The sequence below is a fragment of the Camponotus vicinus genome, unplaced genomic scaffold (assembly GCF_025532165.1).
Source record: "Camponotus vicinus isolate PSW18456_S1 unplaced genomic scaffold, iyCamVici1.0 SCAF_10, whole genome shotgun sequence".
NCBI classification, from domain to species: domain Eukaryota; kingdom Metazoa; phylum Arthropoda; class Insecta; order Hymenoptera; family Formicidae; genus Camponotus; species Camponotus vicinus.
This window is the reverse complement of record NW_028141946.1, coordinates 6392178-6413158: the sequence shown is the minus strand read 5'-3', so window position 1 is coordinate 6413158 and position 20981 is coordinate 6392178. Positions and strand designations below refer to the sequence as shown.

Sequence of the window (20981 nt, the reverse complement as noted above, 5' to 3'; positions counted from 1 at the left end):
AAATATTTTATATATTATAAAATATACGGAGGACCCTTAAGGCCATCACACACAAAATTGCATAGCTGCATATGCATAACATAAGACCATATGGATCAATGAGCATCGAGTATTGTGTTATGTAAGTCAATATGGCGACTCAATACTCGATGCTCATTGGTCCATATGGTCTTATGCTATGCATATGCAGCTATGCAATTTTGTGTGTGATGGCCTTTACGCATAAAACGCATAGATCGCATAAACGCATTAACGCATCAACTGCCTCAAGTCGAGAGTAGAGGCAGTCAATGCGCTGGAAGGAGTGCTGAAGGCCATCACACACAAAATTGCATAGCTGCATATGCATAGCATAAGACCATATGAACCAATGAGCATCGAGTATTAAATCGCCATATTGACTTACATAACATAATATTCGATGCTCATTGGTCCATATGGTCTTATGTTATGCATATGCAGCTATGCATAACATAAGACCATATGGACCAATGAGCAACGAGTATTAAGTCGCCATATTAGGTGCTTTTTATTTACATCAAAACTCAGATAAATCTCACGTCTGTCTTTCTTTAACATGAATGTTGAAGAATGACAGAAGTGAGATTTATCTGAGTTTTGATGTAAATGGAAAGCACCTATTGACTTACATAACATAATACTCGTTGCTCATTGGTCCATATGGTCTTATGTTATGCATATGCAGCTATGCAATTTTGTGTGTGATGGCCTTAAGAATTTAGTACGGTTAGTACAATCTAAAGAATTCTCAGCGCTACTAAAGCGCTACCAATGCGCGCATTGGTTAAAGTCGGAACGATTTTCTATGCAGTCTACGCGCTTCATGCGTAATTCGGAACGCACCCATATATTTTCAGTGCTGGCAGTAAACTGGCAGCAATTTCGGAACACGGCCATTCTAAAGAGCACGACAATCAAGTAAAGAAGTAGAGTATAAACAACATGGGAAAACACGAAGTAGGCACACCAAAATATATTGCTAATAAGATCAAAGCTAAAGGATTGCAAAAGTTGAGATGGTACTGTCAAATGTGTCAAAAACAGTGCCGGGACGAAAATGGATTCAAATGCCATACAATGTCAGAATCGCATCATCGCCAGCTGTTACTATTCGCTGAAAACGCTCATCGATATATGGATCAATTCTCACGAGAATTTTCTCAAGGATATCTGAATTTGTTAAAGAGACAATTCGGTACGAGACGGGTGCCAGCGAATCGAGTATACCAGGAATACATTTCTGATAGAGGACATATACATATGAATGCAACCCAGTGGCTTACTTTAACGGCATTTGTCAAATGGCTTGGGCGCACAGGACAGTGTGTTGTGGATGAAACAGAAAAAGGTTTGTTATTAAAATTAATGTTTATAATTCTTAACAAATAAGAAAATTATCTATCAGTTTTGTAAATTTTAAATTTCACATTCTTTAATTTTTTCAGGCTGGTATATAACATATATTGATAGGGATCCTGAAACACTCGCTGCACAGGAAAAAAAAGCGAAGAAAGAAAAAATGGATAAGGATGATGAGGAGCGACTGATGGATTTTATTGAAAAGCAAATAGAGAGAACAAAACATGATGTACAAGAAGAGGAGAATGAGACCAAGACACCATTAATGCGTTCTGAGAATGATGCACCTTTAGTTCTCGATATAAAGTTAAAACCAAAACCAAAATTACTACCTGTACTCAATATAAAGCAAGAGAAAAAAAGCGAAGATTCTAGCAACCAGGATATACCAATTTCCAGCAAATCACTTGATGAAAAAGATAAGAAATTAAAAAGATCCAATGATGATGAGGAGACAGGCTCTATCAAGAAGTTAAAGAGTGACAATGATCCCCCTGCGATTGAAGGTTGGCTTAAGAAAGGTTTAATGGTTAAGGTAGTCACGAAAAGTCTGAGTGACCAATATTACAAAGCTAAAGGTGTTGTTCAATCAGTTGAAAAGGATGGCTTTGTCGCTAAAGTGAAACTAAAGACACCTGAAGAAGTTAATGGACATATTATACGATTGGATCAAGAATACTTGGAAACAATAATTCCTGCAATAGGCAAAGAGATCCTGATTCTTTGGGGAAATCATAAAGGCAAGGTAGCAATAGTGAAAAAATTACATATAGAACATTATAGTATAGATGTTGAACTCAAAAAGGATAAAAAAATTATAGAAAAGCTCCCATATGAACAAGTATGCAAATATGTAGATTGAGAAACAATACTGTGTGGAAAAGGAACATTAGAAAAAATACAATATATTTTAATATCATTGATAATATTCTGTATTACTTACTGCGTTACTCTAAAGAGCACCTGTGTACAAATTTAATAATTAATAAGGTATAAAACATGGAACTTTATATATATGAAATTTTTTACGATTTAACAATTTTTAAAACAACTTTTGTAAAATAATTTTAAGACTTTTATTGAATATCAACTGCATTGTCAATTAATTATGTTATATTTCTTAGTCTTTTTTTAATACATTAGTTTGTACATATGTAAGACAGAAAAAAATACAGGGAAATTATAAGGTATTATATTATAAAGAATATCTTATATAGATAATAAAACATTGTAATTTGAATATCACATTTATTACAATGGCAACTTTAAGATATATTTGCTCTCTCTTCTATTTAAGGATTTTATTATATATACACAGTTATTTAACAAAACCATGTACTGTAGAATAAATTTTATTTATTACATTACTTAAAAGAAAAAATTTGGAGGAATTAAAATAGATTTATATTTATAAAATTTATATTTATATCAATATTTACAAAATACACAGAACAAATTTTATTTAAAAAATTGATAGGAAAAAATTTTAATTTTAGTTTTTCATATATTTTGTAAAAAATATGTATACACAATAATATTAATATTATTTGATATATTACACGAGTTAATTTTATTCTGTTTATAACAATATCTAATGCAGATTAAATGAATATCAATAGGAATATTTCTGTGCAATAGATAGAAGAAACTAAAGTATAATATAAATAATTAAATATAATACATAGAGTTCTAATTAGTTTTGTAAATCATTTGTTCACGCATATATGGTATTGGGAAAGATTCCCTATCAAGTAAAATAATACGACCATTAACATTAAATAATATATTTCCTGCATGTTTACGTTTAAATATCGGCGTAACGGTGCCTTCGCCAAATGTTACTATTTGTTTTTTACCCAATATCGAACGCACAAATACAGCTTTATATAATTTCTCTGCAGGATTATAATAAATTCTAAATGGGATTATTCTACAGCATAGTATAACCGTGACGGTTAGAGCAAGAGAAAAGAGCGACATGGCTGTCCTGGCTAATTTACTTAGAGACGATGCATAAGCACCACTCTTAAATGTTAATATTTTTTGTTCTTCCACTGGTGGATTTTTATAAATCAGATATCCTATAAAAACTGTGCAAAAAATAATACCTATCCATGCAGTATTATATGCAAGAGTAACCATTACATTCATAACTCTTTTCTCTCTATATATGAGTTTATAATTATCGCTTATATTATCTTTAAGTCTAAATTTCCGTTCTGCAATAACATTTGTTTTATTAGTTTGATGCATGTAACTTTTTGTGATTTTAGTTACAGATCCAAGAATTATATTTTTGTGAAAAGCAGCTCGGCATAAAATGGGAGTCTTGCTCAAAATATAGGCCATTGTATAGTCAGCAATATTCTGTAATTGTAAATTAAATATATTCTGGTATACACAAACACGCACACACACATATATATACACCCATACAGAATTTGTTGAACTTGTAATTAATGTATACACAATTATATTTTTAATATTATATAATTATTTACATTTACAAAAACATTACTACAGTTATATTTCACTATATATTACTATATTAAACAATATATAAAATAAACAATTATCTATAAATATAATTGTATATATGAAAAAATATATTTAATCTTAAATTCTTGAAAATGAAACAGTACATCAAATCAAACTATATTTTTAAAAATCTCTCTTTTCATGTATATTTTAAAAATACGAAAAATTTAATGGAATATAAGTAAAGTGATAAAGATGTTATTATCCTATCAGTTTTTAATTAAGTCTAAAATATGAGAGATTTTCACTCACATTTGTAAAAGTCAAATATTCCTCAACAATGCAATGACACCCTTTATGTTCTAATAAATAGCTATTAATAAAATCATATCATACGTGATCATCGACACGTTTCATCAAAATTAGGTTATCTTACAACTGCAACGTCTGCAACACTTGCACTCTTGCAGTTCCATAGATCTGTTCTTTATAGCTGAACTGGCTACACTGGGCTGCACTAGTTCAGAGGTTATCCTTTTTACTCTACATTGGGAGGAAAGAGATAACCTCTGAACTAGTGCAGCCAAGTGCAGCCAGTTCAGCTATAAAGAACAGACCTCATGCCACCCATATGTTGTATTATTTTAATGGGCCTGTTCTTTTTAGCTGCACTACTGCACTAGTGCAATTAGTTAGAGTGAAAGAAAGTATGTTTGTCTCTTTCTAACTTATTGCACTAGTGCAGCAGTGCAGCTAAAAAGAACAGACCCAATGGTTCACAATAACCTGCGTGTACATCAATTAATTCCACTATCCAAAAAGTGACCGTAGCCACACGTCCGCTGAAGCGGGATGGCCGCTCTCAAGTTTCTCTCTGATAATAATTCGGATTCGGATGCAGAATTAAAAATAAATACGGAATATGCCAAGATTTATAATAATTTTCGTCAAAAGGAAGAATTACATAAATGTGAGTATAAACCTAACTATACCCTAATTTCCAAAAGAACACAGAAGTAAAAATACTCTTATTTATAATAAACAGCATATAATTATAATTTGCTATGTAAAAGATTAACATATTTAAGTTATAAAAAATATTATTTTAGCAATACTATTTATAATTAATATTATGTAATAATTAATATTAACTCAATAATATTCAATTCATATAATTTATAGATTAAAAGTACAATAAAAGACAATGTGTTTTATATATTAAGTCAAAGATATATATTTTCTAAAACTTTATTAATATTTTTTTTGCAGTAAAGACAAAATATGGAGAGGATGCAGCTTCAGATGAATCCAGTGACAGTAGTTCATCAGATGATGAAAATGTATGTTGACTTTTTTAAATTGTTAATTGCTCTTATCATTGCGTATATTTTTTAAATATGTTAAATTTCCTAACTTGTAAAATAAAAAAATTTGTCTGATTTGTGAGCTTCATAACAAATTTAATTATATATAATAATGTGCTAATTGATCCCAAACAATAATTTTTTTTTAGATTCACAATCCACAATTTGATAAAGAATTTCTTGTAACTTTGGCTTGTTTAAAAAGTGAAGATCCGCGAATATATGATGAAAAAGTTAAGTTCTTTAGTGATATTGTCAAACCTGGAACATCAGAAGACACTGAAGCAAATGAACAAGAAAAGAAGAAATTAAAAAAAGAGAAAGCTCTTTTTTTACGTGACTATGAACGTAAGATTATAATGGAAAGAGATGGACATTTCAGTAGCAGCGAAGATGAAGACAACGCAGAACAAAAGATTAAATCCAAAATGCCCACTTATGTAGAGGAACAAGAACAATTAAGAGATAGCTTTAAACATGTTTTAAAAGATGAAGATGAAGATGAAGATCTCCTAAAAATAAAACAAAAAACAGATGATGAAAAGTATAAGGTATTTAATTATTAATTATTTTATATTATTTTTCATTATATGTAAAATTATATGTAATACAATTAAAGATGTAGCATGAAGAAGATGCTGTGGATTAAACAACATAATTTTACCTGTAATATCATTGTAAAATGTCATCGTTTTACTTCTTTAGGAAGAGGAGTCATATAAGGAATGGTTGAAAGGTCAAGAGGTAAAGATAGATCCCAAGGATGAGGAAGTGCTTAAACCATTGCGTGAATTCTGGACAGATCCTAATTTGGATGCAAACGAAAAATTCTTAAGAGATTATATTTTAAATAATAAATATGCAAATAAAGAATTCTATGATACAGACTTAGAATATAATCAAATAATTCACGATAGTGATGAGAATTTGTCAGAAGATGAAAAAACTATTGAAAAACAAGAAGAATTTGAACACAAATACAATTTTAGATTTGAAGAACCTGATCAAGAATTTATCAAAAGGTATGTTTTATTAAATGATTATATGTTAATATATAATTATATGTTTACATATTTACATATGTTCACTACACATTATAGTACAAATGTATTATATACTCTCTTTTTATTTGTGAAATTTCATTAAGATATCCACGAACAATGGAAAATTCAATGCGAAAGAAAGATACACGCAGAGCACAGAAAAGGGTAGAAATGAGAAAGAGAAAAGAGGAAGAAAAGCAACGAAAAAAGGAAGAACTGAAGCAATTGAAAGCACTAAAAAGAAAAGAAATAGAAGAAAAGATAGCAAAGTTAAAAGAAATCACAGGTAAGATGAGATTTTTCAATATTCAAATACTTGTAAAACTTGTATGAAATTTTTTTATTCAATATATACATATATATTAATTATAGGAAATAATGATATGCATTTTGATAATGCTGATTTTGATGCTGATTTCGACCCAAATGAACACGACAAAAAGATGAAAGAACTTTTTAACGACGAATATTATGCTGGTGGTCAAGACGAGGAACAAAAGCCAGAATTCCCGGAGATCGATGATGAATTGGGTATTGAGCCTACATGGGATAAATATGACCCAATAACAGATAAAATTGATATGGAAGCTACGCCGTATGAAGAACCTCATTGTGAAGATCCAGATTTTAATGTGCCTACTATACATTTTATCTATATATTTTGCCAATATATTTCATTGACATATTTTATACAGAAATTTTACTGATTACAGATGGATGCTGATTACGATGAATCTCGAGATTTGCAGTCCGAACTAATTGAGAATACGAAAAAAAGAAAACGAAGGAGACGCTCTAAATTCGCTGAACTTATTGCGAAGGAGAAACCAAAATTTGATCCAAAACAATATTCTTCTTACGAAGAGTATTTTGATCAATATTATTCATTGGATTATGAGGATATGATTGGAGATTTGCCTTGTAGATTTAAATATAGAAAAGTTGTGCCAAACGATTATGGATTAAGTGTTGAAGAAGTAAGACTTATATAAAATTTTATTAAAAAATATTAAGTTTTATAAAATTATTTGTATAATAACACTAATTTTTGTAATTTAATTTAATATATATTTTGTGTTTCAAGATTTTAATGGCTGATGATAAAGAATTGAACAAATGGTGTCCTTTAAGAAAAGCTCTTAGGTATAAATCAGAATGTGCAGAAGAGAATGATGTTCGAATGTACAAACAAAAGGCTGCAAATGAAACAAATAAACGAAAAATTCTTCAAAGTTTGTATATGTAAGTATTACATATACAATTAAAAATATACATGATATTTATTAGATTGTATATTTTGGTATAGCAATCCAGAAGAAAAAGAAGAAGGAAAAGATGAAGCTGTCATCGAGCAAGCTAATACTAGCAGTAAAAAGCGCAGACAAAAGAAGAAAATTAAGACCAATGGTCCTAATGTGAATTTTATTAATACCGAAACTGTTTCTAAGACAAAAATGAATATTGCAGAAAATAATGTGCAGAATAATTCTCATAGTAGTAAAAATGATGAACAGGATGCACAAAAGATAAATGTGGTGAATAAGAATGAGAAGCAAAAACGAGAAAAATTAAGAAATGATAGTGACAGCTCTAGTCCTAAGAAAATGAAAATAGATAAAGCAGAAAGGAAAGATTCTCAAACAGAAACGGATAATGTTAGCATTAATGTAGAAAATAATGGAAAAATAGCATCTTTCTCTGCCGAGAAATCTACAATCGCTCGGAAGAAAAACAAGAGTAAGAATTCTCAATTGAATAAAACGAAAACCAATAAACGCAAACTAGATAATGATAATCCAATAATGTTCTTGGAAGCAGAAAGATTAAAGACATACGGAATAAATGCTAAGAAATTTAAAAATAAGTTGAAATATAGCAATAAAAAATTTTGAACATTAATTTTGTATCTGTGTATATATTCATAGATATGATTTTAAACATTCTATGCAGTATATAACACACACGGAATATATATAATATTTTTCCGCTTTAATATTTTTAATTTTATTTCTTCTATATCTTTAATTACACTGCAAAGCTACAGCGAAAGCTAGATGAATATGTCGATTATATACGTAATTTGATGGAGGCAAAACACACGCATATAAATACAAGGGTAAAGAGGGGACAACAGTCGGCGACTGCGCGCACCCTGTAAGTAGGAGTGGTCTCTGGGGTTAAGGCGGATCCGCTCTCAGATGATAAACGACATTTGCGGATTATTAGCATCGTAGACTGCTGTTTGTGTTTGCTTTTCCTCAATTTCCATTTCTAATCCGGCCCGTATGTTTCGGTCGGGAGAAAAATGCACCCCATTGATCCTGTACGATGTACAGATTTCACTTACCGAGTGTTCGTATCTTTTTTTTCGATTGATTGAAGAGACACTGTATAATTATAATTTTAAAAATTTTAATATAGATCACAATTATTTTCATTTTTTAAAAGTATATGATCCTTTCAGAAATATTTGTATTAAACTGATCAATTTCATTTTTTGTAACTTCCTTAGTTTTAGTACCATAGCATTAATCATATGTTTTGATGCTAAAATTGAAAAATTTACCACATTTATTTAAATATTCACATTTAAATAGAGATATATTTTTTTAATTATATAATATTTCACGTCGATTTTTTTGTAATGCTAAAAAATAAATAAAAATCTGTTAGTAAATTGAATAAAATGTAGCTGCGTGTAATTTTAAAGAAAGATTCGATCACTCGAGAAAAAGGATAGTTGTAACAATATCGTATCATCGATAATGTATTCGCGATGTCTTTTAAGAATTTTATTTAACGGGAGGGAACAACGGGATACATTGGTCGGCATCCATTCGAACCGGTCCGTACTCAAACCCTCTTTTTTCCCCTGGGCACAATAAATCAATCCCTTTAGCTCGAGATGAGAGTACCGTAGTAGCAGGTGGCTCGTGACGGCTACCTACGTTCGCGCCCTTAATTCCCAATTAATGTTATCCTCGATGTAAACGGCCTCTGTACATCCCCCTTATTCACAAGATCCATACGTTCGAATATGTTTTCTTATAAATGATGTATCGAATAAAACACCGTGAGTGTCACTAGAATGTGCGCGATCGTTTTATGAAGAATCCTCTAATAATATCTCAAGTTTTTAATTGAATTTTTATCTCGTACAAAAATAAAATGTATAGTACAGTGTCTGTATATTAATTTTCAACTTGAAAATACAGAAAGTATTAGAAAAATAAATTATTTAAATAATAATTTAAAAAACACGAAATTTCCGCATATATATGAAAAAGTATCAAATATGTATCATATATGCATTTTGATTAAATATTAAATATTAATATTAAATATTACATAAATATTAAATAATTTACATAAATATTAAAGATTACATAAAACATAAATTGTATAAAAGTAAATATTAATGTTATATATAAAAGTCATATCACTAACTAAAGGATTTATAAAGAAAAAATCGGAAAGAGAATTCGAGAATCGCGCGAAGTTTCATCTAACGAATCATACATGTAATTGATTGGGAATAGGAAGCTTCGACCAAGTTAGAAGCTATTAAATTACGGGAAGACCGAATTTCACGGGCTAACGCCTCCATCTGGATAGTAGTCGACCAGGGTAAGTGCACTTGGGGTAGTGTAATTGACACAATATCCCCGTCGGCGTTCTAATTGGCGGAAAATCGTCGGGGTGAACTCGGTCATCGGATTCTCGTTAACCGATCGGACACTTAAACACTTTGCAATATTATTTCTCTTTTTATTTTTGATATCACTAAAATAAAAATGTAAGTTTTTTTTTAAATAAGAAAGCAAGCATTATAAAATTAATTTCGCTCTATACAAATCACGTGCAATTACCCTGTTTATAAAAGTCGACGGAAAATTAAAAAAGAAATATCAATCATATATTTATAAAAAGATATAATACACTTTATATTAAATATTTCAACTTTTGTAATATATATTTTTCTATGAAAAAGATTTAACATATATGATAGTAAACGCTTTTCCTTTTTGCATCACAAATATACACAAAACATACGTACTTATGAAAATAATTATATGAATTTTCTTATTTTAAAATTTTTACGGATCAGTAAAACATGATATGCGAATATTTGCATTTATTAATAAACATAAGTTGTAAGAGTATTAAGTGTAGTAAGACTTGTCTCAGGTATTGTGGAGGAATTTTTTGTTGGATTTGACTGTGGTAGATCTCCGACTTGGATGAGAATTACGAGATACGTGGTGACTGAACCAATAACCTGAGAAAAAATAGAAGATTTAATAATTTTTATTGTATCTTTTCATTTAAAAATTCTCATTTCTCTCCCTCTTTTTCTCAGACATAGAGAGGTTTCTGAATTAGATATTAATCTGTTTCACACACACACACACACATATATCTGTTACACATTCTAACTTTTCATAGTTGATTATATTAATTAGGAGAAATTATGAGATTCAGACTAAACTATAAAATAATAAAAATTAATTTAAAAAAGGAAAAAGATGTTATTGAGATGGAAATTAAAGTAGATCAACTACATCGACAGATCGTAAGCATACCAATACATATATCTGATCAATCTTCAAAGCACTTTATATTCGAATATTAAATTTAGATAAAATTGACATAATTTACCCCATGAATAAATGTATGATCCAGATTGAAAAATCCACACGCCGTAAAGATCAACGGATTTTGTATCAGTTGTAAAGTAAAGTCCCGTATCTAAAAAAGTCAAATATTGATTTCCGTATTCTTGTGTTATATTTAATTAATATAAGATAAGAGAGACTTGCCTCCGCACGAAATTCTTTACTGGTGGATGGCTCGTACAGTTCGCAGATTATGTCACCTGTATTTGCGGCCTGTGGAAATTGTGACAAATGTACTTAAACGTTACAATTGTGCATTTTATATATAATAACATAATTTATTTCTTTTTTTTAACATTCGAGGAATTTAAGATACTCAATATTTTTCCAATTAAAAAAAGATAAAAACATGTTGAAGACTACTTTTAAATTATGAAAATTTTTTCAATGCTTGCCTCAGTGCTCGCCAAAGCGCACATATGATTTATTATAAGGACTTTAGAAGCGTAGAACAAAATCCAGCCGATGACCGGTATCATCTCCTGTCGGAATATCTCTCTGCTGAGGGACATCCAAAAAATCGAATAAGCATAATACAGGAGGCTAGTGATGAACACGAACGATATCGTCATAGAGCAGAGGATCTGTATGCCGTATGCTTCGTTCGTGCACCTAGTGGCCTTGATTAATTCCAGGTGAATTTGCCTTCGTTCAATATAAAGAAGACGAAACTGTCAATTAGCGCCGACAAAATCATTTTTAAAAAAACACAATATATTATAAAATCACATTAGAAGGAAAAATAAATAGTGCTATGCGATCATAAAATCAAACAGAGAATTTGTCTAGAATAATATATGATTATGTTTATACATATATACACACATGCCACGTATATTTTTGAGCGTGCAAAAACCGTGTAAAAGCTTTTATTCAAATATGCATTGAAGTAAACATCTCACTTGACAGCCCTCATCGTGTTGGTGTTTTCCTCGGACCTACGATCCTGTTGCGTTACGGATGTGGAGGTTTTGTTCCACTCGTCTTTCATTTTCAGCACCCTCTTGTGCTGCGGCGAATCGGGGGTAGTAGTTAACATGCGTTGCAACAGATTATTTAACTGCTCGAATCGGAGTTTCGCATACCTTTAATTAATTTTTCGTATAATCACGACAAGGGTGAATTATGAGAAATAAAGTATTGATTATTTAATATATAATTTAATAATTCAATAATAATTATATTTATTTCGTTAAAAAATGTCATAAATTATAAAACTTTACAATTTAGAGCGACTTTATAGTTATAATTTGTACTATAAATGGTCAGTCTAAAATTATTAGAAAAATTTTTATATTATTTTAATATTTACTATGTGTTTATGTTCTTTATATTAAATGATTTTTATATTCAAATGAGGAGAGATCAAGAGAGAATTCGTTTAACACGATACACGATTAGATTAATTTTTATATTGTTATATTTAACAAAGCTCTTCTCATTATATTATTTGTGTATTCAAGGCAAATTATCGTACCTGACCCACTGCAAAAACGACACATCGCTCACGTAAAGTAAAGCGATAGGATAATTTATAGCGAGTATAAGAACGATTTTGACATGCATGGGTGTATCTTTAACGAACATTCCATCATAACTGATTATAATGAAAATGATAAATGTCAGCACAATAAATACGAGCGCGTAAAGTTGATTCAAGTATAATTTCCGATAGTTCTTTTGTATTCCCATTTGCTCCATTGTTTTCTCGCACATCATGATACGCATTATAGCCATCTTCATGTACTATGAAATTAAAATAATAAGATACTAGTTGATGTTGATAATAATATTATATTTTTATTCGGAAACAGGACAATTTAAAATACGAGACAGTCTAAATTTGTATTTAAGAACTTATTTAAAATTTTTAAAATTGAATAAAAAGAGATGTATTTTAGATTTAAAATGTCTATGATATATATATCTAAAGTTAATCGTGTTAGATTTTTTGTATACTTTCAAGATGTTACTTTTGTTTTAGAATAATCTTTCAAAATTACCCTTTTCCTCAACCAGCCACTAGGAACAAGAAACAACGTGGAACAGATGTTGGCGTAGAACATTGCTCGAAATGTCATCATGCCGAACTGGTTCGACTTTTGCGTGTAGTAACTATATATATATTCGATCGAATACCTCATTAGAACGCAATAGCTCACCAAACAGATGAACGAATACGCGAAATTCAGAATCCTTCCACGTTTGTTGGTCCAAATTCCGATCCCAAGGGCAAAGTTAGCCACGAGCAGCGGCATAATCATCTCATGCATAGTCTTCGGTTGGAACATTTTCGATAATTGTAACATTCGTCGACCTGAACGAATAGCACTTTTTGTCAATTGTGAGCGTACACACACACATATACACGCGTGCACACACGGCTACCTCGCACCTGAGAAATGAACGATGAATATCGAAGGTGGCTACGTGTCGCTTTGCGTGCTCTAGTGCGGACAGCGTAATGCTAAATGCTACCTCGATAAGTGGTCGATGGTATTACGACCAAGGATAGTTGAACAAGTGGCGACGGCACGACCCAAGTAAAGGATGTTCGCGATATGCGTTTACGTCCCGAAGGATTCGTCCATCTCACGATCGATATTGACCCACAAATATATTGCGTGAATAGCCTTCACTATTCTTACAAATAAAAATACTGTTTTTCGAAATTTCTTAATTTTCCCGTTCTTCGAGAAAATGCATAGATGTTAATTTCTAAAATAGATAAATTAAAAGAGAAAGGAAAATAGATAAGTTAAAAAAGAATTTTGAATTGTAGAAACTCATATACGTGTTTCAGAAAATTATGATTATTTTAAATCATCAAAAAAAGATGAGCATTATTTTAAATCGTTGAAAAAATTAACTTAAGAAATTAATAATCAAGAGATCGATAAGATCCTATATGTGAAAATATAAATTTGAATTTCGAGTATTAAAAGCCAGACGCGGGATGCAGTGCATCAGTTTCATAGAAAATTAATTTCTCTGAAAAAAAGTTATTTATATTTAAGAAATATAGAAAAACGCAATGTATATCAAGTTTAATTCAATGATATTAATTTGTAAAATGTTAGAAAATATGACAATTACAATTATTGATAAAATTATTATAAAATGTAATAATGAATTTAGACAAATGACAAAACGAGTAAAATAAACGAATATATCGGCTGCCCGTGATCTTATAATGGATGAATACCCACGAGACTTTACCAGGGAGATCGATATTGTGCGAAGTATCAAGCTAAAAGCTATTTTATTAACGACAATGGGAGAGTTAAAAATATCAGTATGTAGCGTAATTGTAAAATACGAATTTAATATACAATAGAATGTTGATAATTTCTTTTCTTATATTATCAAATTATTCTAGTAATTTAAAGAAAATTAATATTTTATATCTAATTATCTGATTAATATTTTATATTTAATTATCTCTGCAAATAACTATTTTATTAGAACTATTTAATTTAATAATTACTTATATTTATTGTGCATATTAGTAAAGAGCTTCAAATTCAAGAGGTCATATACTTTGATGTAGATCTTTGATAACACTGCTAATGTGTAGTAATAAAGGGAAATGAAAAGCGAAAATGAAGATGAAGAACATATAGTACATAATGACTTGGCATACTCATTTCGAAAATGTTCATATATGATCGTGTAATATTTTTATATCCAAGTTTTGGTCATGGTTGCGAACGAACAATTGATTTTCAAGTTGGAAGTATTAGACATACAAAAAGAAAATATGATATGCAAAAGTAGTTTCAATTTTATTATTGTAATAAAGTAGAATAAAAAGAACTGCGCGATATCATCTGCTCAATTAACTACAATGTATATTCAGTTTAGCGTAAGAAGTCTAATTCTAAAGTTTAATGGCAAAAAGTAAAAAAATCTATTGAATATTTTATAGAGATATAAAAAAATTGTTATAAAGATAAAAAGAAATAAACGGAATATTTTAAATAAAATAGTTCCACATTTCCATGTTTTTTCATGTTTTATTTTATATAGCTTTTATATTTATTACATTTGTTTGTGATATATGTTAATTCTTTTATAATTTAAACTATAATTTTCTAAAATATTGTGTTATTTACATTAATATCTATCTATATTTCTCCTTAAATATAATATATGTATATTAAATATGCATTTATTTAAGATTTATATCATGCATTTCGAATAGCTTCATTCGATTCCAATGAGTTGCTCACTTGTATCATAATAACCAAATAGGTTGTTACAGTTTTCAGCATCTATAAATAAGAAATATATCTGATCTTAGAACTTATATATATATATATATATATATATATATATATATCATAAATAAAAATTGTATAATATTGAATATAGTTCATAGTATATATTTTCCATTTGTAAATTTTTAATCAAAATGGAATTATGATAGCGACTTTTTATTTTAAGAAATATTAAAAACATTATTAAATTTTTTTAAATGTATATTTCGTTTTTAAGAAATTATCTAAAAATTATTGATAGAATTAGCAATTTATACGCAGCATCTCGATACAAACCATAGTTATCCAAGCATAGTTATCCAAAGAAATACCATATGCGGAGAATCTCACTGGACTTTGTAATATTTGAATACCAAATTGATGAATCTGAAACAATTGTGAGCGATAATTAAAGCCACAAATAATTAATTGATAAAATAATTAATTATAATTATTAAAAATTATCATAATAAAGATGAAAGTTGTACATATCGCAAACATACTTCTTCTTGCACACTAGATTCTTTATCGCATCCATAAATCGAATAAATAATTTCAATAGTTTTATTTCCCTATATGATATTAATAAATTTATAAGTATTCATAAATATTAATTATTAATTAAATTTTTAATGAAATAATAGAATGTAAAATAGATAGATAAATAATAGATTACCTTATCGGCTGCATGTTTGCAAATGCGACTTAAAAATGCAATTTTTAGAATATAAAAGATACTCAATATGATTATTACAACTGTTTGCTGCAATAAACTATCTGTAACCTTGTGTTGTATAATATATCGAATGTACAAATTGTAGAGAGCTCTGGTGAGAATCATAATAATCACTCCTATCTCACAAGCTATTTGTATGCCGAGGATAATACATATTGTTTTTGATACTTTACACAATTCTAGATGCACCTGTCTAAGAAAACAACTATATAAGAGATATTTTCTATTTAAGAAAACTCTTCAGAAGTCTCTCTCTCTCTCTTTTACAAACTTTCGTTTTATAAAGAATTTGATTCTGATATTCAAAGTGTTTTGTAAACAAAAATCACTTATCTTAGTAATTTCAAGTATTTTAAGAATTTATTGACAAAAAACGATTGGCAGATTTTTATTGCTATTTCTTATAAAAATTATTTATATATATAAATTTATATATAAAATTATTTATATATACAATTCACTTTATAATTTATATACTCACCTGATTATTTGTAATAGATATTTACGTTTGTGACATTCCGTCATTGCGGAATTGTGTTTCTGAAATCGGTTTCGAAGTTCTCCTTGGGACTGTTTTTGGAAGTAAGGTGTAAAATGCGATTGAATCTGCGATTTGATCGAATTTTGTTTCTCTGATATAGAAATATTTTTTCCAGATTGCACCTGTCGACACCATTTAGATAATATCTTCATGGAAAACAAATGTCGTTGCTCAACATCTATGAGGTTAGCATAATCTTGCATTTCAACAGAGTCCAATTTCATCATTTTTGCTGAATATTGACGTAAGAGTCGATTGATTAAGTCAAATCTCATTTGTAAGCATCTGTGCATAACAGTATGTATTAAATAATATTTCTTTTATTTTTATAGAAACAAATAATAATTTAAGACCTATTAATTAACAATATGAAACACAAATACATGTGTGTGCGTTTCATATTAATTAGTCAGTATAAATAATATAAATTACAATTTAATTTTAGTTTTAATATTATTTATAAATATTGTAAGTAAACTACGTTAAATAATTGTGATATTAATTTCTCGTATATTAATTGAGAAAGAGAATATATATTTGAATAAAATAAAGTTTTAAGTTGTTTAGAAAGCAAGTTTACGTACTTTACAAATATGTAAAACTCGAAAATTATAATAGCATTGACGGCCAATGCATACGAATATGCGACCATAGCACCAATTGTTTTATATACATTTGTATGTTCTCGCATTATTATGAAGACCACAACGCAAGTAGAAAAGTTGACTGTAAACCAGGTAATCAGTACTCCGATCGTCATAAAATATATTCTATCATAATTTACCGTCAATCCAAGCTGTCGTAATGTTTCATCGATCTCAAAGATCCTTTTATAGCAAGCATTGAACCTCTGCACAAATGTCAGTTTAAACCACAAACATAAATATGTATTTTTTAAATTTTTTAATTAAAAAGACATAAATGTGTATTTTTTTTTAAGTACACAGTTTGTCGAATAACACACTTATCATGCGAATTAACATTTCTTTTATCTGCGTTTTCATTATTCATATACAGGATATTATATTATTATATATTTCATTTACAGAATATTATATTACTTATTTCACATTCGCTTACCTTCGAATACCACCACCCCAGCAGTAGTTTAACGAGGATCAAAAAAATAACAATGTAATTCAATATTTTGTATAAAAAATATTCCAACTTCAATAATGTCACAATTATATAATATCTTTCCGTTAAATATAACGAGCCACTGCAGTACAAACAATAAAGAAATAAAAGATAGATCAGGCTCAGTATAGGTCTTGGCTGACCACGAGGATACTCAAAAACACGAAGTCCCATTAAATGGTTCAGAATTATTACTGGTGCTATCGCTTCAATCAAGCATCTTGGACGTCCAAATAACTTCATAATTTCTTTCTCTTGTACAACGTTCTTCAATTAAATGTTCAGTCACTCGATTTAAACGATCTTTAACTTCCAGCTGTTTAGGCATCTAAGATATTCAAAATCAGACAAATGCATGATTAATGATAGCATGATGATGCATGGAAATAAAATAGTTTTGTCGATTTCCATACAAGTTAATCAACATCTAACTACAAAATGATCGTTTTACAAATTTAGACAAAATCACTAATCTAATTTTAACGAAAAAAATTTTTCTTTTAATAAGACTGATCATTTTATGATGTTTGACCGATATTTTGTTTATTCTTCACATCTATTTTAATTTTTTTTATATACATGATATTTATACTTGATTAATATATCCATTATTCACTAATCATTGTGCTTCATGTTATATTTGACTAATATAAATCGACCTACAGAAATAATATGTCAGATCAGACACTTCTGCGACAGTCACTTTTTCACTGCACTCAATTGCTCATAATTTATAAGATCTATCTTTGTTGAGCAACTAAGGAGCACATAAAAGCTCATAAACCATTATCACGAAGAACGAAGATGTGCTAAACGAGCGAACGTGAGCAAACGTGTCGTGGAGTTTAAAATGATCTATTATATATCTAGCAGAGAGTCAATTTTTCCTGCGATGCAATAAGTAATTTGTTGTACAAACGCTCCCACAGGATCCACTTTTATTACCTTAATGCGTTACAAAATACCATCTTAATAATGGCTTGTAGTAATTAGTAGAAGAAGATTGCATTTGATCGTTATTAAATATGCTGATAGTGCACGGGATGCAGCAAGATAAAAATATACAAATTAATTTATTAATGAATGTATAATTTAGTCGCAAGTTTATCATATAGTGTTTAACAGGTAATGCTTAACTGCGTTGCAGCAGCTTATTTAACTGCTCGAGTCAGATCTTCGCGTATCTTTAATTTATTTTTATTTAGTATAATCGCAGTAAAAGTGAAATATGAGAAACAAAATATCAATGAATTAATATATATTTAATAATCATTTATTTCATTGGAAAATATTACAAATTATAGTAACTTTATTTGAAGCAATTTTATAGTTACGATACATTTGTACTATAAATGATTAAAATCTAAAATTATTGGACAAATTTTTATATTTAAATGTGTGTGTTTATATTCTTTTTATTAAATTATTAAATTTATTAAATTATTTTTATGTTCAAATATTTGAGAGATTAAGAGAGAATTTATCTGATATGATACATGATTAAATTATTTATATACTTTTGTATTTAACAAAGCTCTTCATTATAATATTATAATGTTTGTATATTCAAGATAGATTATCTTACCTGACCCAATATAAAAACAACACATCGCTCACGTAAAGTAAGATGACAGAATAGTTTACAGCGTGTATAAGAATAATTGATATGCGCATGTGTGTGGATGGATCTTTTATAAACATTCCATTATAATTGTTTATTATGAATATGATAAATAACACAATGAATTCGATTTATTACGTACGTATTTATTACGTACAATCTACATCTAGTGTATTTAAGAGCTTATTTCGAATTTTTTAAGTTGAATAAGAAATGTATTTTAATTTAAAATATTTATAACATATATCTAAGTTAATCATATTAGATTTTAAAATTCTTCTTCAAGATGTTATTTTCGTTTTATAGTAATTTTTTAACATTTTTCTTCAAGCAGCCACTCGAAACAAGAAACAACATGAAACAGATATTAGAATATTGCTCAATCAAAATATCGAAGTCATTTGACTCTTTTGCATGAAGTAGTTACACATATATTCTATGAAAAATTTTATTAGAACGCAATAACTCACCAAATAGATCAATTAATACGCAAAATTGTGAATCATTACACGTTTGCTGATCCAAACTCCTTTTCCCAAAGACAAAGTTAACCATGATCAGCGGTATGATCATCTCATACATCATCGCATATTCTTTAAAACATATTTGGTAACATTCGTCGATCTAAACGAATAGCACTTTTGACTGTGAGCGTACACACGCGGCTGCGAAATGAACAAGTAAAACTCCGTCATGAATATTGAGAGTGGTTAATTTGACGCTTCGCCTGCTCTAGTGCAAACAGTATAATGCTAAATGCCACTTTGATAAGTGGTTGATGGTAATATGACCGAGGGTGATCGATCAAACAAGTAACAATGATAGGAGCCAAAGAATGTTCGCGATGTCTCTAATGCGTCTACGTCCCAAAAGATTCACCCATCTCATGATCTATATTGATCGGCGAATGCATTGCGTGAATAGTCTCCACTATTTTTATAAGTAAAAATGTTTTCCGGAATTATTGTATTTTTTCGTTTTTTTTTAGAAAATGCATAGATATTAATTTCTATGGAAAATAGATAAATTAAAGAGAAATTTTGATTGAAACTCACATACATTATATTCAGAAGATTACGATTATTTTTCATCATCAAAGAAAAATTAGCTCGATATTGGTAAATTTATTTCTTATCATTTTCTCATTTTATCCTTATGACAATAAGAATTATTGATAAAATTATTGTAAAGTAAATAATGATAAATTTAATTAATGACAATACGCATGAAATAAAATGACTATATCGAATGCCCATGATATTGTAATGGATGAATACCCATGAGACTTTACTGAGAGAGATCGATATCGTGTGAAATATCAAGCTAAGAGCTATCTCGTTAACGACTAAGAAAAAATTAAAACATCAGTATTATGTATTAATATAATTGTAAAGTAAAAGTTTAATATACAATATAATGTCGCTTATAAATTACAACATAGTCGCTTTTTTATTATTAAATTAGTTTAAAGAAAATGAATATTTTATATTTAATTTTATAACTATTTTATTAGAAATATTTAATAATTACATATATTTATTTTGTTCATATTAGTAAAGAGCTTCAAATTCAAGAAGTATACTTTGATATGGATCTGATAACACAATGTAATAATAAAAGCATAACGAAAATGAAGATGGAATGAAAAACATATAGTATTTAATGACCAGACAAACACATTTCAAATATAAGTATGTTTATACGATCGTATAATATTTTTGTCTTTAACAGTTTTGATTAGGTTGC

General features: G+C 28.8%; 5 protein-coding genes across 6 annotated transcripts; 2 read left to right on the top strand and 3 right to left on the bottom strand.

The window, feature by feature from the left end:
* The first annotated feature begins 824 nt into the window (after positions 1-824).
* Kin17 (kin17 DNA and RNA binding protein) lies at positions 825-2935 on the top strand. Its single transcript, XM_083079989.1, has 2 exons — positions 825-1369; positions 1467-2935. Exons 1-2 carry the CDS (start codon positions 964-966, stop codon positions 2240-2242), a joined length of 1182 nt encoding a protein of 393 aa, XP_082936115.1. The 5' UTR covers positions 825-963; the 3' UTR covers positions 2243-2935.
* Positions 2609-4330, bottom strand: LOC145960483 (uncharacterized). The gene is made up of 2 exons (XM_083079990.1): positions 4171-4330; positions 2609-3747 (listed from the first exon to the last, which is right to left on the bottom strand). Exon 2 carries the CDS (start codon positions 3727-3729, stop codon positions 3070-3072), a length of 660 nt encoding a protein of 219 aa, XP_082936116.1. The 5' UTR covers positions 3730-3747; positions 4171-4330; the 3' UTR covers positions 2609-3069.
* Positions 4331-4595: 265 nt separating this feature from the next.
* Positions 4596-9354, top strand: LOC145960374 (protein KRI1 homolog). The gene is made up of 9 exons (XM_083079776.1): positions 4596-4828; positions 5128-5198; positions 5372-5773; positions 5928-6244; positions 6370-6551; positions 6638-6897; positions 6979-7242; positions 7350-7507; positions 7572-9354. The coding sequence occupies exons 1-9, from the start codon at positions 4711-4713 to the stop codon at positions 8155-8157; spliced, it is 2358 nt and encodes a 785-aa protein (XP_082935902.1). The 5' UTR covers positions 4596-4710; the 3' UTR covers positions 8158-9354.
* An 899-nt stretch (positions 9355-10253) lies between these two features.
* LOC145960375 (putative gustatory receptor 28a) lies at positions 10254-13426 on the bottom strand. Of its 2 annotated transcripts, XM_083079778.1 has the most exons (8): positions 13337-13426; positions 12945-13258; positions 12419-12687; positions 11844-12026; positions 11337-11586; positions 11086-11154; positions 10925-11014; positions 10254-10544 (listed from the first exon to the last, which is right to left on the bottom strand). In XM_083079778.1, the coding sequence occupies exons 2-8, from the start codon at positions 13248-13250 to the stop codon at positions 10404-10406; spliced, it is 1308 nt and encodes a 435-aa protein (XP_082935904.1). In that variant the 5' UTR covers positions 13251-13258; positions 13337-13426; the 3' UTR covers positions 10254-10403. The 2 variants fall into 2 exon arrangements, with proteins under 2 accessions (XP_082935904.1, XP_082935905.1); XM_083079779.1 differs by lacking the exon at positions 13337-13426 and having other exon boundaries at positions 12945-13247.
* A 1702-nt stretch (positions 13427-15128) lies between these two features.
* On the bottom strand, positions 15129-17857 carry LOC145960831 (uncharacterized). Its single transcript, XM_083080530.1, has 7 exons — positions 17558-17857; positions 17062-17327; positions 16418-16762; positions 15877-16129; positions 15704-15772; positions 15498-15587; positions 15129-15215 (listed from the first exon to the last, which is right to left on the bottom strand). Exons 1-7 carry the CDS (start codon positions 17855-17857, stop codon positions 15129-15131), a joined length of 1410 nt encoding a protein of 469 aa, XP_082936656.1.
* Positions 17858-20981: the final 3124 nt, after the last annotated feature.

Coding starts and splice junctions, on each gene's coding strand:
- Kin17 (XM_083079989.1), top strand. CDS start 964: ATGGGAAAACACGAAGTAGGCACACCAAAATATATTGCTAATAAGATC. Junction 1,370..1,466: donor TGTGGATGAAACAGAAAAAG/GTTTGTTATTAA, acceptor TAATTTTTTCAG/GCTGGTATATAACATATATT.
- LOC145960483 (XM_083079990.1), bottom strand. CDS start 3,729: ATGGCCTATATTTTGAGCAAGACTCCCATTTTATGCCGAGCTGCTTTT.
- LOC145960374 (XM_083079776.1), top strand. CDS start 4,711: ATGGCCGCTCTCAAGTTTCTCTCTGATAATAATTCGGATTCGGATGCA. Junction 5,774..5,927: donor CAGATGATGAAAAGTATAAG/GTATTTAATTAT, acceptor TTACTTCTTTAG/GAAGAGGAGTCATATAAGGA. Junction 6,898..6,978: donor GTGAAGATCCAGATTTTAAT/GTGCCTACTATA, acceptor TACTGATTACAG/ATGGATGCTGATTACGATGA.
- LOC145960375 (XM_083079778.1), bottom strand. CDS start 13,250: ATGTTACAATTATCGAAAATGTTCCAACCGAAGACTATGCATGAGATG. Junction 12,688..12,944: donor GTGGCTGGTTGAGGAAAAGG/GTAATTTTGAAA, acceptor TTAATTTCATAG/TACATGAAGATGGCTATAAT. Junction 10,545..10,924: donor ATCATACATTTATTCATGGG/GTAAATTATGTC, acceptor ATTTTTTCTCAG/GTTATTGGTTCAGTCACCAC.
- LOC145960831 (XM_083080530.1), bottom strand. CDS start 17,857: ATGAAGTTATTTGGACGTCCAAGATGCTTGATTGAAGCGATAGCACCA. Junction 16,763..17,061: donor GAGTTTTACATATTTGTAAA/GTACGTAAACTT, acceptor TGTTATGCACAG/ATGCTTACAAATGAGATTTG. Junction 15,773..15,876: donor GCAAACATGCAGCCGATAAG/GTAATCTATTAT, acceptor AATATCATATAG/GGAAATAAAACTATTGAAAT.